The sequence below is a fragment of the Lutjanus erythropterus genome, chromosome 1, assembly GCF_056507025.1.
Source record: "Lutjanus erythropterus isolate fLutEry1 chromosome 1, fLutEry1.hap2, whole genome shotgun sequence".
NCBI lineage: Eukaryota > Metazoa > Chordata > Actinopteri > Lutjaniformes > Lutjanidae > Lutjanus > Lutjanus erythropterus.
Window position 1 is genome coordinate 17,003,954 of NC_139317.1, and position 15,307 is coordinate 17,019,260.

The 15,307-nt window shown below is 40.6% G+C and overlaps 1 protein-coding gene across 2 annotated transcripts in view; it reads right to left on the minus strand.

Moving 5' to 3' along the window:
* pcdh17 (protocadherin 17) overlaps positions 1 to 12,257 on the minus strand; it is an 80,705-nt gene extending 68,448 nt beyond the window's left edge. For both annotated transcript variants that reach the window (XM_084715084.1, XM_084715075.1), the window contains exons 1-2: positions 11,562 to 12,257; positions 7,957 to 10,760 (exon numbers count right to left, since the gene is read on the minus strand). In XM_084715084.1, coding sequence (XP_084571210.1) covers positions 7,957 to 10,452 — 2,496 coding nt within the window. In that variant the 5' untranslated portion in view covers positions 10,453 to 10,760; positions 11,562 to 12,257. The remainder of the gene's footprint in view (positions 1 to 7,956; positions 10,761 to 11,561) is intronic.
* Positions 12,258 to 15,307: the final 3,050 nt, after the last annotated feature.

The window sequence follows — 15,307 nt, forward strand, 5'->3', positions numbered from 1 at the left end:
CTGACACATGGTAGCTGAATCTTAGATTCCTCCACTGTGAAGGTTATGTTTTGTTCTCTTGTTTTTGTGACCTCAGTTGATGCTAGGTTGGCTCCTTGTGCCTGAGTTGTTTGAGCACAATGCCAGCAACACCAAGGTAAATGTTTCAGAATCTACCAGGGGCATGCACAGATCTCTCCTTTTTCTTCTTGAAAATGGCATGTATTGAAGAGGTTTATATTAAAAAAGAAAATGCAATACAGTGAAAGGACTGTCAGGAACAAAAACACACAGATCCATCTGAGATGTGCTTTTGTAATGCAACAGACATTCGGGCAGCTCACAGTATCAGCAGGGTCAGGAAAACAAGAAACACTCAAACACAAACTGGAAAAAAAAAAACAACTCATGCTCTCTGTAGCCATGTGATAACAGAATAGAAAACTAATTACTAAATCTGATAGGACTTCTTCCGATGCCACTTAAAGTGCCTGTCTGCGTATGGAGGGTAAATCATGCTAAACAATTTAACTTGCTACTAGAGCCTGGACGATAAGGACTTTTCGGGAATGATACCGATATTATGGAGTAAAAGAAACAATATTGACATACTGTCTGATATTGTTTATGTAATGCAAAATGATGTGAGGGCACTGCAAAAGTTACTGGTATTTTTAAAAAGTAAGTGAAAACAAATTAAAACAACATGAATAAAGAAAAATGATCAATAACAATAACTATCAGCCTATATGGGTCCATCTAGCTGTGCTCGGCCAATGTTAGAGGTGGGAGACAAAAAAAAACAGTCCTCTTAGTAAAATAATTATTATTACAATTCCTGAGTTGATTTTTTGATTGATGAATTGATTTTATACATGCCAAATAACTGGCACTCAGTCAATTTGTTAGTTAATGAAAATTGGCATCACGGTCGTGTTAATTGCATATTTTGACCTGACCTGATCTTTTTCTTTTGGCACTAGCTTCCTGATCAAGAACAGCAAAATGTATCAATTTACTTGAAAAAAAGTATTGTATTTACTACCTGTATATGTGGTATAATAATGATGCTGCTGAAAAAAAAGTCAGAAAGACTGACATGTGGTGTGTTTTGTTGTTGTGATATTATACAGTCTAAAAGTGCATGATTCAACTATTTCCCAAGAGCTAGTGTTTAAAAAACAAACAAATACGCTATGAATCATAATATAAAATTACAATATTTTTAGAATTGCAGTATATATTGAATTGGCGGCCAAGTATCACGATAGCATGCAATTGGGAGAAATGTCGGTGAAATAGGCAGACGAGTCTTGATCATCCACTTCCTCTCGATCACAAACACTCACGCACACACAAAAACACAATAACTGTGGAGTGAATGTCCACTGACAGTCCACAGTCTTATTATCATGGCTATGTCATCTCCAATAGGCTGCTTCCTATTGAACCAAGCAAATTGGTTTAATGTGTCCGGCCAGTGTGGCTATCACAGAGGTCAAATTGTGTTCTCATATCCTGTCTCTTTCTCTACACTTGGGGGAAAAAAAACACAAATTCCTTTGTTGCCCTGCATCGCCAAGTCGGAAGGTCCGTTTAAATAATGAAATTATACAGCACAGATAAGTGCTGTGTCCACATGAATGCACAGCAGTTGGCTGAAAGGATTTCTGGTGGCTGACCAATAAGACAAATATACTGTATTGAGTTGTCACGATACCAGAATTTAAAACTTTGTAATCCGCAATATATTTACATTAATAAATCATAAAATGACGATGATGTGTTATCACAGAGTAAGGAAAGATGCTAAGTTGGAATTCTTGCTTCTCTAACACTTCTGTTCTGGCCTGCATCTTGTATTATTGTTTACCCATTTCACGTTAATTAGAATTCAAATTAATGCCAAATGTTTGCCAAATGAGTGAGTGTCTGTTTATGCATTGTAAGAAATGATTAATAGTCTTTAAGAAGGAGTAGATCTTCATAACAGTTAAATTGAGGAATATGTTAATGGAGTCTGCAAGGCAGCAAAGCAGACAGTCAGTGAACTCCAGAGTGTGTATTTTCAGAGCAGAGGGCTTTTATTTTCTGGATAACAGGCTTAGCTTTAGCTCAACAGACAACTGACAGTTATAAACAGCTGATCAACTTACAGTGTAAGACTTGTCGTCTCTTGTTATTGTCAAATTACAATGTGGCATTTGTCTTACACTCATGCAGTGTTCCTGCAGCCTGCCAGATCCTCCTCGAGTCTGGGGAGGAGGGGACGGGGGGGAAACAACTGGCTTCAACCATAGATCATATTAAATAGGATTTCAACCCATTTAATATGACATCTGTACCTCCAGATATTTGGACTGCAGTACTCGTTTTTGGATATGCAATTGTTATATATTGCTCTTTTAAAAAAAATAATACTGAACATGGCAGAAAGAAAAGTCCTAGGCAAACAAATTTCTGGCAGAAGAAAAAAAGACTGAACTGAACTGAGGTCTTGAAAAAGCACTTAGAATAGCTGGGGTGTTTTATTTTTATATTTGGCTGTAATTAACAGATACTGTATCATTTTAAACATGTAGTATTAAAAAAGTAACAATACTTTTGACAGCCTTAATACTTCTGTCATGCATCTCTCTATCTGTGTCTGCAGTTTGACTCTATTTGAGTTTATTTGTCAGTTTTAGCAGGAAATTGTGTCTAGTGTTGGGCATAGTCAGGGGCCTACATTTATGTTCAATTATTTAGCAGGGTTACTTGGATTTTGGAGAACTTGCAATAAATAAAACATTTACTTCTGCAGCTCCCTCCAATCTCAAACAACTTTTTGGGGTGCTACTAATATGTATCTGCAAATGAACTATTGTGTGAATCTTCAGAGAATTTTCAGCAGCCTGAGTCTGTTTTTCGTGGAAGTAGTGGCCAAAGAAAACATTAAAAGTGGGGCTAAGAGAAAAAGATATTGATGGTATTTATCGCTAGAGCAGATTCCTTCAGTCTGTCTTTCTAACACTTGAAAATTTCATCACTGCTGGGCTACTTCAGAGATGATCATCATCTCCGTTTTCTCGCATGCTCCCTCACACTGCTAACACATCCAGGAAAAGTAAATTAAGGCTCTTTCTGCTCATATCAGAAAGTAAGTAGCTTCTATTTTACACTAACCCTCTGCTCTGCGCCCCCCCCCCCCCAATCTTCACAAACAGCGCATGTAGCCACAGACCTCTGATGTTTATCGTGACATCTTCCGCTTCCCTCTGATTTGTTAAACATTATGATTTATTAATGAAAGAGGATGCAAATATAGCTGCTGTTTTGTGCTGTACGTTACACTTCTGCCACAGCCCCCAAACACACTAACTGCAATCTGAAATACACTAATAAAGGAGCTACTCAGTGATGATTTCTATATTTTGGTTATACAGAGGTAACATATTTACTGTTGTTCCCAGGAGCTACATTCTGTGGTTTGAACGCACTGCCTCTCACTTGTATCTATCATATGAGCTTGGGGGAGATGAAAAAAAATAAAACTGCCTATTAATAATTCAGAATTTCAGCGTGTAGTGTTATGTACAGTAGCAGCAGGTTTATTTGAGGAAATATGAAGATACACCCCAAGGCAAGCTGATAATTTTTTTTATGTACTGGCAAGCTCAAATAAAACAAATGTGGCCTGGTGGCCCAGAAGAGCTCAACTGAGGGACAAAAGTACACAAATTACGAATGGCTTCTTGAACTGTCTCTCATTCCTGCAAAAAATGACTGTTTGTGCATCTGGTTGCTGAGCTGCTCAATCCTGTCTACAAGCGGGCTTCAGTACGTACAGGTTTACCAAACTCATTCCATGGAAAGCTCCAGAGGAAAGCAGTTATCTAAAGATGAAGGGAGAGGGAGAGAAATGAAATAAAGAGCGCTTTTCTATTCATTGCCTCAGTGGCCACTGAAGTGTGGGAGCAATTTCAATACAATATACAGCGGAGGCTTTGATAAGACTTTTCGGTAGAATCCTTTAAAACAGCCTGAGCCCGGTTACATGTGCATCTATCTGTGTGTTAGTGCGTACGGGCATGTGTGTGTGTGAGTGTGTTTCTTGGAGGAAGGGTGTTTCAAGGTTCAGACAAATGCAAGATTGTCCTGCTCATAAAAGAGAGGGGCTCTGTCATGGAGCCTGCCAGCTAAAGGCTTAAATCACATGCCTGGAATACACAATGACGTATACGCCCACACACACACCCAAATACACACACACAAACACACACACACACACACACACACACACACACACACACACACACACACACACACACACAATATCCTTAAATTATGCAGAGTAAGACCATTCCTGGAAGCATTCATTTCCAACATCTGCTCCAGCTACACTGTTTGCATGCACATGCTCAACCTAAACAGATCAGAGAATTGAAAATTTTATCTCCTATATTGTATACACATTACTTTAAGGAGCAATATGTGACAATTGTGCATGCAAAAAGACCTGAGAAAGCTCAGACAGGCTGTTATCCTGAAAGCAAAAAAGCCCACTGCTCTGAAAATACACAGTGCAGAGTTAGACTTCAGTGATTTCCTGTCTTGCTGCTTGCCAGACTTCATTAACATGTTGCTCAATTTAACCGTTATAAACACCTACTTTTTCTAAAAGATTTTTAATCAGTTATTAATCAATCAATCTCGCATAAGACTCATAAACAGACACTATGTCATTCGGTGAATTTACAGCATTAGTTTCAAATCTAATAAATGTGAAACAGGCAAACAATAACACCAGCTACGGACTGAAATAGAAATTTCAAAGTGCATTGCAGCTGTGGAATTGTTGCCACAAAAGCGAGTATTTCAACTTAACATTTTTCCTTCATCTCTGATGACATATCATGGTCGTTTTATGATTTATTACAGTAAATAAATTACAGCTTTCTCCTTTAAATTATCTCAGTCGTACCTCTTCACTGTTTTTTGCAGCTTGCTTTAAAATCACTCAATATGTTTATAGCTGACAGTCATTTTGAGAATCCATACAAAGACCTTGATTTATTATAAATAATTACTTTGCTTTTCTAATTTATATGCAGTAAAACAGTGAGCCAGTTCTAAATATCACAGATTCAGTGTCTGCTTGTTCAGTTCTGTTCAGTGACTGTCATTCAAAACAATTCTAACAAAACACTGACATGCAAGCAATTCCAAAAAACATATTCTATATTCCATGTGTCTCTTACGTATTCATGTCTGACATTTTTCATTAGAGCCGCAGGCGCCTCCTTACCAAGTGACAAGTGACAATGTCAAGTCAGCAGAGGCAAGAGCCCCTTTTCTCCTTGACACCCTCATCTCAATGCCAACCTACACAAGGCAGAATGCCGCCACCTAAAGGCAGCTTTAATAGCCTTCCAGACTCCCCCATTGCCTCCGTACCACCTGCACCTTATTAACATGGATGGTCTCCCACCGAGACAGGATTCTGTTTAATTAGAGTTTCATGGTGAATCAAATTACAACACTCAAAACTTATCAAAACAAATCAATATGATAAATTATGGGCCAATTAAAAGTAATGACACAGGAGTCTTGGAATGTTTGGTAACAATGAGGGCAAGCTTGTGGAAAAAGGTGGCAAGAAAGCAGCAGACAAACTCGTGAACCAGTCAGTCGGCCACCGCCTGGCACTGAAGCCAGTGGAGCCAAACATGATGTGGGACAAAATCCTAAAACATATTCAAGACAGAGTGGGCACAGGCTCACTCTTTGGAGCGAATTACTGAAATCCCTTCTTCCTGAGCATTGAGGAATTTTGCAGCAGATTGGTTTTAACCTTGATTCCACACTAAGTAATTCCCTTCAACGCCTTAAGCGGAATTAGGCATCATTACGTATCATCCATCTCCTTATCCCAGGAATTCTCTTTAGAAATGAAATGAAGCTCTCCACTGGGCCGGGTGCTGGCACGGTGGTGACAATGATAAGGCCAGCAGAGCTCTGCTGATATGTTCATATTATTCCTCTCTCCCAGCTAGAGACCAAGCCCAGCCAGTCTGCCAGTGCACCACTATAAAACATCATTAGAGGCCAGCAGCAGTGTGGAGAGAGACTGGGAGTTGCAGGCAGTTACAGTAGCCCTACTAGGTGCAGATGAAGACAACAGCACTAAGGTGCCCTTGTGAAACTGACTGAGCAGGCGATATGCTCCCCTGCTTTATCCATCTCTTTATTTATTTTTCCTATTTAGCCTCTCCTCCCGTGGCAACTGTAGTGACAGATGGGCTGAGAGGCCTTGGGATCGATGGAAGGGGAATTCTGTCTTTGTTTCCTGACATTTTTCCCATAGCCACTCTCCTCTGACTCAGGTTACTTACTGTCCACACGAACGGAGAGGGAGGGCAGAAGCAGAGAGGAGGAAGGAAAGTGATACGCTTCTGTACAGCTTCTGAAGAAACTTAATGCCTCAGGCCATCTCCCTCTACACAGGTTTCTGTTGAATAATACAATAGAGCACCCTGCGCGTCTGATGCGTCGAGGGGACCCTCTGTAAACAAGACACTAAGGAATGTGTTGTTGCTGCTCCAGCCTGTTTTCCCTTTGACAATCTGAACGGGGGAGAGAAAAGTGCACAAATTGGGTGTGCAACCAGCCCCGCACCAGTCTAATTCATCATCACTACATTAGCAGAGAAACAGCCTGCAGAATGGACCAGCAATTATTCTGTCCTTCTGATTAGGAAGCCTTAACGGTCTTTGTGCTGACCCCTGCCCTATGCAGCTGGCTCATAATAGAAGCAAGGCTGAGACTGAGAGTGGGAACAACAGACAGTGGCCGTCCTCCCTGGTGGGAACACGTCACATCTGATCACAGTCATCGTCACATCCACGTCCAGCACAAATAGCGGGATGGAAAGGACAGCAGAAAGCCTAATCGAGAGACTAATGGTTACAATCCGTCAGGATGTAACTGGAAAGAATGTAATTTCTACAGTCTTGCCAAATTGTATACGGCCATAGGCGGAACATAACAATAAAACGAATTGAGGACTCCTATCAAATTATATTGGGAACATAACATTTTTATTTGTTAACAATAGGTAAACATCTGAAAAGGGGTTTATTTTGCTACAGATGCCCATTATCCCGAGCATTACATACCACTGTCTTAAGCAGGCCTTAATCCTTGTCTGACACGACAGACTTTTAATGGGCTTAAGGCCAAAGACAGAGAGAAGTTATCACGTTAGAGGCTTATACACCAAAGTACTCCACACAAAGACGTATAAAGTAGCTGTGAAAATAAGCACAATCTGCTAATCTCTAGGAATTAAAATCGCTAGGATTAACTACAGAGAGGTATAGAATTTTATGATTAATATGATGTTAACAGAAAACAAGAATCTGTCACTGTTTAGAACAACTTGACTGTCATATGACATTATAGCAGCTACTATTAATGTGTGCCGGTATATTAACAGAATTTATAGGCAAGAATAGATTTGAAAAAATCTTGTATTAGAATATGCAATTGTCTAAGATATAATTGGACAGTTTAAAATGGAATTGGCCCTAAAAGTCCCCACATACCTGCTTATAGCTCAGCCACAGGCTAAACTCTTTATTCCCCAGGAAGGAAATTACAGCGATTGAGTGATTAATGAAAGATTTCTACATGAAAACTGATTTCAAAAGCCTGCCGTGACATATTTCAAGCACAACTGATTTGTGTTGATGTCACTGGCTCTGTTCTATGAGAGCACCAGAATGACTGTTTAATCCTTCTAATGCTCACCCCTCCCTCCCCTCTTTCTCTCTGTGCTTCTGGGCCTCTCTGCATCTGCCTGTCCTTATCTTCTTTTTCTTTCATTTTACAAAACAAGGGGGCAAACGTTGATACAGGAAATGGGAGCTTTCTGAGAGGGCAGTGACGTGAAAATGGTGGCATAACAGTGAAGGAGGAGAGTGTGATTTGCCTTACCTGTATGATGGACATGCGGTTAGTAGGTGTGTCTGTAGTGCTGGTGACTGGGCCTGTGAAGCTGGTGTGGCATCCCACGTGGCCTTGGGGCACGCTGAGGTTATTGGCAGTGGGCTTGAGGTACATGACCTCTGACCTTGGTGAGCTGAGTGGCAGGCGTGTCTGGTAGTCAAAGTACATGGGAGAGGTGGCCAAGGAAGGGCTGCTTACCACATTCATCACATTCATGGCATCCCGCTCCTCCACCTCGCTCTGCACCAGCATGATGTCGTTCTTGTTAATCTTCTTCTTCTTGCCTTTTCCCAGCTGAGGGTGCGAGTACTCTGCAATGCGACAATTATAGGTACGGATTTCCTTGTTTTCCCGCTTGCACTTGATCGCTATGGTCACCATGGCAGCCAGAAGCATGATAGATATGATGCTTAAAGTCACAATAAGAGGCAGGGACATGTCCCAGTTCTGATTGTCCTTTGTGCGTGGCAGTCCATCAGGAGGACGTCCATCGGAGGCCTTGATGATGAGCCTGGCGGCGGCAGTGAGTGTTGGCTTGCCGTGGTCCGATACCCGGATGATCAGCTCCACTATGGGGCTCACATCATCCCAGAATGGGTGGGTTGTGCGCACCTCCCCAGTCACCGGATCAATCTCAAAGAGGTGCTCCTCGTTGCCATCTGAGATCTCATAGGTGAGTCTCCCACTTTCCCCATAGTCATTATCCACCGCCCTCACTGTGGTTACAATGTAGCCAACACCAACATTACGCGGCACGTGGATTTCCGCTGTGTCGTTTAGCAGCAGAGGCAGAACTATGACAGGGATGTTGTCATTGACATCCAGAACACTGATACGCACTGTAGCGTTGCTCTCCAGGTGAGGAGATCCCGCATCTTTCGCCAGAACCTTAAAGTCAAAATACTTTATTTGCTCATAGTTAAAAGATCGCACAGCGTATATGGCTCCATTAGCAGCATTCACATTAACATAGGTGTTGACATCACCTCCGCTCACATTGGAGTTGATTATGCTGTAATACACTGTGCCATTCTGACCAAGGTCTGGGTCATGTGCCAGAACTGAGCCTAGGTACTCCCCTGGGATGTTATTCTCAGGTATCTGAAGAAGGTAAACTGACTTGGTAAAGCGAGGAACATTGTCATTCTCGTCCAGAATCTTTACGGTGAAGGATTTTGTGGAGTTCAGAGGAGGAATGCCATTGTCTTTGGCCACAATGGTGACATTATACTCATCCTGCATCTCTCTGTCCAAGGGTCTGTTTGTCACCACTGTATAGAAGTTATCATAGTTCTCCTCAAGTTCAAAAGGGACATTACCCAGCACTCTGCACTGAAGCTGCCCATTCCTGCCTGAGTCCTTGTCTGTGGCACGGACCAGAGCAATGACAGTGCCTGGAGGTGCTGCCTCGCTGATGGCTCCCTGTCGCACAGACACAAAGCCTATAGACGGCCAGTTATCATTCCTGTCAAGTACTTTAACAGTGACTTTACAATGGCCTGGTATTGGATTGGGACCTAGATCCTTTGCCTGCACGTCAATCTCTATAACAGGGCTCTCTTCATAGTCAATTTCGCCCTGAATCTTTATGACCCCTGTTCTTGAATCTATGGAGAAGAGCTCCCGGATTCTCTCTGGGGCATAGCCACTAAAAGAATAGACCACTTGTCCATTGTTGCCCTCATCAGGATCAGTAGCGTTTAGATCGATCAGGACTTTACCAGGAGGTGAATTTTCAGGAATTTCCACAACATACGAGGGCTGATCAAACACGGGACTGTTATCATTTGAATCAATAACTTTAACATTTATTTGCATGGTACCTGATCTAGGGTATTCCCCTCCATCAGTGGCCGACAAAATAAGGGTGTGATGGCTTCGTTCTTCTCGGTCCAGTGGTCGTTGAATAACTAATTCTGGGAATTTTGTCCCGTCCCCGCGGGACTTTACTTCCAAGGAAAAGAGATTGTAGTCATCGCGTGTTATTTGATAGGTTTTCAGGCCGTTTTCCCCTGCATCTGGGTCATGCGCGCTGGTCAGGGGAAAACGTGTCCCTGGTACTGCGTTTTCCGAAATGTCAATATCAATCTGATCTGAGGGGAAAGTGGGTGAGTTGTCATTAATGTCCTGAATATCTATTTTGATCATGCAGATCTCCTTGTCATTGGCAAACACCTCCATGGAGAGCTGGCACTTGGGGTTTCTCTTGCACAAGGTTTCCCTGTCAATGCGCTGCTTTGTGTACAACAGTCCGCTTTGGGGGTCCACGTCGATGAGATGCGGAGCTGAGTTCTCCAGCACCCTGAAGTTGGCTTTCTTACCCTGTCCACCCTGTCCAATCTGTTCGAGTCCGAGTCTGGCATCTTTGGCAATGTTCCCAATCACTGTCCCCGGACCCTGTTCCTCTGGGACAGAGTAATTCAAGTTTTTCAATGTCAGGGCTTGAGCCCATAGAAGGAGGAAAAAGAAAATAGAAAGATACATCCCCACTCTATAAAAGCTGCTATAATCTGTGTCCTGTTTATGCCTCCTTTGACCTGTTGATATTTTGTTCAAATTTGGTATTTCTATTATTGGGGATCAAATAAAGAGTTCTGTTCATCATGTGAGGCCTTGGCATTTGTCTTTTATGGATTGTCTTTTGCTCCGTCTCTCTCTTCCTCTGCCTCTTCCAGCAATCTGTGGTGCCGAACACCTAATTTATATTCAGCTGAGCGCCCAGACTCATCTGAGCAATAATCGCGATCCAGTCTCCAAACAGAATAGTCATTGTAAGTGTTCACTCATACCACCTAAGAAGAAAAACAGAAAAAAAAAGAGATATCCATTATAATGTATATGTGGCAATTAGTCACCCAAATAAAAATAGACCAAGCCACATTATAGCCATTCTGCCAGTAAGACATCAGATCTACCACTGAGCCAAAAATGAAACAGGGCTCATGTGTAATTCATCTCCACAATTATGGGGGAAGCTTGTCAATTAGTTAACCTTGGGAAGACACTCGGCGCAGCCCTGATACACAGGGACAGAATGATTCCCCTTGTAGCTTATTTACTACACATATTATTGCGAACACAAGACTGAGGATGCAGATTTTAATCTATCTCTAACGTGCAATGCAACGACCTGACCCGAGCGAAATAATGGCCCATTCACACATTATGAGGATGCTGACTGAAACTGTAATAGGGCAACTTTAATAATATGGTAACACGGCAGGCGTACAACTGAAGATGGCCCATTGTGGCGGCTATTTGAATAAGTGTGTATAAAATGAGCCTCTTACACGCATTAACAAATCCGCATAATCCGGATATTCACAATGAGCCTTATAAAAATTCGGAAATGAGCTGCCAACATCTCAGCACAGCCGTGTAATTCTCTCCACTGATGCTCCCCCTCTTTCTCTCTCTCTCTGCAAGATTCAACGGGTCCTTGGAAGAAGCTGTTGCATCCGCATGCACAGGGATAAGGATGGATGTGAAATAACAATCGTTTGGAAATGAGCAACTGACAGGGCTTCCTTCCAGAGGGAAATCACACACTAAAAGAGACCTAAAGAGTATTTAAAAAAAAGGGCAAAACTTACCAAAAGAAATTGCTGTAATAGTCCCCAAAAATGTTATAAAAAATCAAAACAGTCAGTTCCAGCAGGGCTCGGGGAGAGTTTCATCCCCGAAAGCCACTTCAGTAGGTACCACCCGTATCCTCTTTCCCCCCTTCTCTGTGCAAGGGGAAAAAAAGCCACAAGCCTCCGATGCACACGCAGGCTACAGTGCAGCGCAGTGGAAATAAAAAAAGAAAAAAAAGTGCTCCAGAAAAGTATGACTGTAATGTCAATGAGCTGAAGTCCTCTCCGCTGTCTGATTAGGATGCAGCGGCTCGCCTTCTGCCTGCAGTGAGTCACCGTTCTTTAGGAAAACAGGAAAACTGTTCGGAGAAATACTCTATGAGGAGGAGAAGAGGAAAAAAAAAACATCCAGGTGTCGAGTGAAGGTAGATCCAAAGTGGATGAATTTAAACGGCGATCAGTGTTTTTTTCCCTGGTCCGAAACAGCGCGGAGTGACTGATTCCCGTTGTGGCATTTTTGTCCTTGTCCGCCGTCCCCCCGTCAAAAGTCCACAGAGACAGAGAGACAGCTGCTGAGGAGGTGGTCAGCAACAACCCCGCATTCTGGCACAAGTCTCTCTGTAGCAGTCAGAAAAAAAGGGGTGTCGAATATATATACGCACAGTCGTTATTTAGTATTTTCCGCACGTAAAACAGCCCTAAGCACATTGAACGCTTCCTCTCACTGACTGAACTCCGGACACCGCATGGTGCATTAAACATTGTCGCTACTCCTCTGGCAGCCAATGAATTTGAAGAGGTGGGAAGAGAGGGAGGGATTCAAAAGCCGCTGTGGGTACAGACTACAAATGATTGGTGGCTCGTAGTTCACCGGTGGCGCATCTGTTTTTTTCAAATATCACACTTCATTGTTGTTTACAATAAAGGAAACCGTGCGTTGGACAGCCGTGCCAGGAGACGTGTGTGTGTGTGTGTGTGTGGGGGGGGGGGGGGCAGGCTAGAGTGGTTTGAAATTTCAGTTGAGCCATCTATCAAATAAACGGACGAGGCTTAAAGTCAGTGAAAATCAACTTATTCGAATCAGCTGATTTCTCAACCTTTTATTTTGAAATTTAGTTAAATACATTCAGAGCAGCTATGAGTCCAGTGGTAAAAAAAGCACATTAATATTTCTATACATAATAGTAGTTAAGAGAGTTAAGATTATGACCGATTGGACAGTGTGTGTTTTTACAGCGGCGGAAACTAAATAGAGCTGAAACAAATTAATTCCCAGCTATATTGATTATTGATTAGCAATTTTGAGGGGTTTTTTTATCAAATAAAAACTGTCCAAATTCTCTGATTTCAGCCTGCAAATGTGAATATTTTCTGGTGTCTTTTGTCTTTTGTGACAGTAAACTGAAATCCTTTGGGTTGTGAACAAAGCATTTGATGATGTCATCATTGGCTTTTGAAAACAATGTTCAACATTTTTTTTTTTTTTTTTTTTTTTTACCATTATCTGACATTTTATGGACCAAATCAAATTAATCAAGAAGCTTCAACACATGAAGACAATACTTGTTAACTGCAGCCCTAAAAGTAACTAATTACATTTACTAAAGTACTGTACTTGCAGTGCAGTTTTGAGGTAGGGGAGACTGCGGCCAATTGTAACATTTTTAAAATGAAATTTCCTTTATAATGTACAGACTACTTGAAATGCCCTAGTAACTAATAATACCATTGATATATTTCCACCAGTAAGGACTATAGACTATATCATAATATTATAATACAAAAAGTAAGTCATTTTAATCCACTGTTTTTCCAGTAAAAGCACACCTCAAAGTAATCACATTACTGCTGTAGTAATTTAATAATAAGTAATTTAATTTAATTGTGTTTTAATTTAAATTTAGTGAAAAATGTTCATTTCCATACAGAAACACAAGTTTTACAATTTCCACTCATTTTGCAGCCATGATGACACCTGTATCAGCATAATTTATTCATGTTAACCATGTTAACAATGACCCAGGAGATGACATTGATGGAAATTTAAATTTGTATTTATCTAAACTTTAGACAGCAGAAGAAAAATACCTCAAATTCGACAAAGTTACTTTGATACCATAAAATCTTTTTTTTTTCTTGAATAAAGGTCTGCCGAGGTATAATGATCCTGTCCCCTTTCCACATCAAGACAAAGAATCCCACTGAGCACGTGCAGAATAAATGTCATCACTGTAGCTTGTTTCTAATTGTTGAAGTTGTGTTCCAATTGCCCCCTATAAAAATGTCCCTGGTCTCCCCTACTTGTACTTTACGTGTTTATACTTCTACTCCACTACATTTCTATAATAACTTTAGCAACTTTGCAGATTCAGATTATTATTACTAAATACAGCCAACACATAAATGATGATATGTGGACGTTGTTTTAGATAAAGAGAATTCAGAGATGGGTGAAAGAAAGATAAGATTAAAAAAAGATAAAACTTTATTGACAGGCTACTCAGGAGTACATAAAGTATTTAAAATAAACCTCACCTTTACCAACTGCATAATAAGTACTTTAACTTTTGGTACTTTGAGTATGTTTTTATGTTAGTACTTTTGTACTTTTATTTAGAATGCAGGACCTTTACTTGTAACTGAGTGTTTGTGGTATTCATGCTTTTACTTCAGTAAAGGATCTGAATACTTCTGGTTTTTATGTAGCACACATCACTCCCATTATCAGTTTCTTTCTACATTTAGAGTTTGGTATATTTTAGCCAACTATCTTCTTTAAAGATGTATGTTTGAATCCAGATGTAAAGTTTTAATAGTCAAAAGTAGTTTTAAAAAATCCCTGTTCCCGTGCCTAGTATCTGTGAAACTATCCCACATTATTATGCTGGTCTGTTATGCCACCTGAGAAGCGGCAGTAATTGCGTTAAACATTTTTGTATGTAATTAAAAGTGTTGAAGACCTGGGAAATTATATGATGGAAAATGATGAGAGATTTGGAGTTGATGATTGCAGCGGGTATTTGAAGTGACAACCGCGCCGTCTTATTCAGTAGGCCTATTATATTTTCACAATTAGCTTGAAAACTTCATTTCATTTTTTCTCTGTCTCTCTATTACACTTCCTCTTTAAAAAAAGAACAAAAAAGCAACAATAACTGTCAATGAGAGTTTTTAAAAGTTTTTTTTTTTTTCCAGCACTGGAAGCAGAGCTGAAATGATTAGTTGATCGATGGAAAAATTAATTGGTAACTATCTTGGTAATCAATCAATTGTTTTTTTTTTTTGTTGTTGTTTTTCCACCAAAAAAGACAATCATTACAGATTTCTAGCCTCTAAGCACTGAGGATTTGCTATTTTCTCTCTGTCTTTTTTGATGACAAATTCAATATCTTTTTGTTTTGAATTGTTTGATAGACAAAACAAGCAATTTGAAGAAATTTTGGGAAATTGCAACGGGCATTTTTTAGACCACACCACAATTGCTTTGTAAGAATACTGCTAATCACTGAGCTACTATCCCACTCAGAGTTGGATTATTTACCATTTTAAAACATATTATAACTTGTTACATATCCATGTCAGATCACTGCACTGAGGACATACAATCATCTTTTGACTCGACTGCTGTCATTTTGCTGCAGTTTTGTCACAGTTTAACCATGCCCTTCATTTGGTATTGCTATTTCAACATGTCAGCTTTGTTCAGTATAATCTTGTAGTCGATCCATGTATAAACATGGGTCTCAACCTCTTTGACTTTCTCA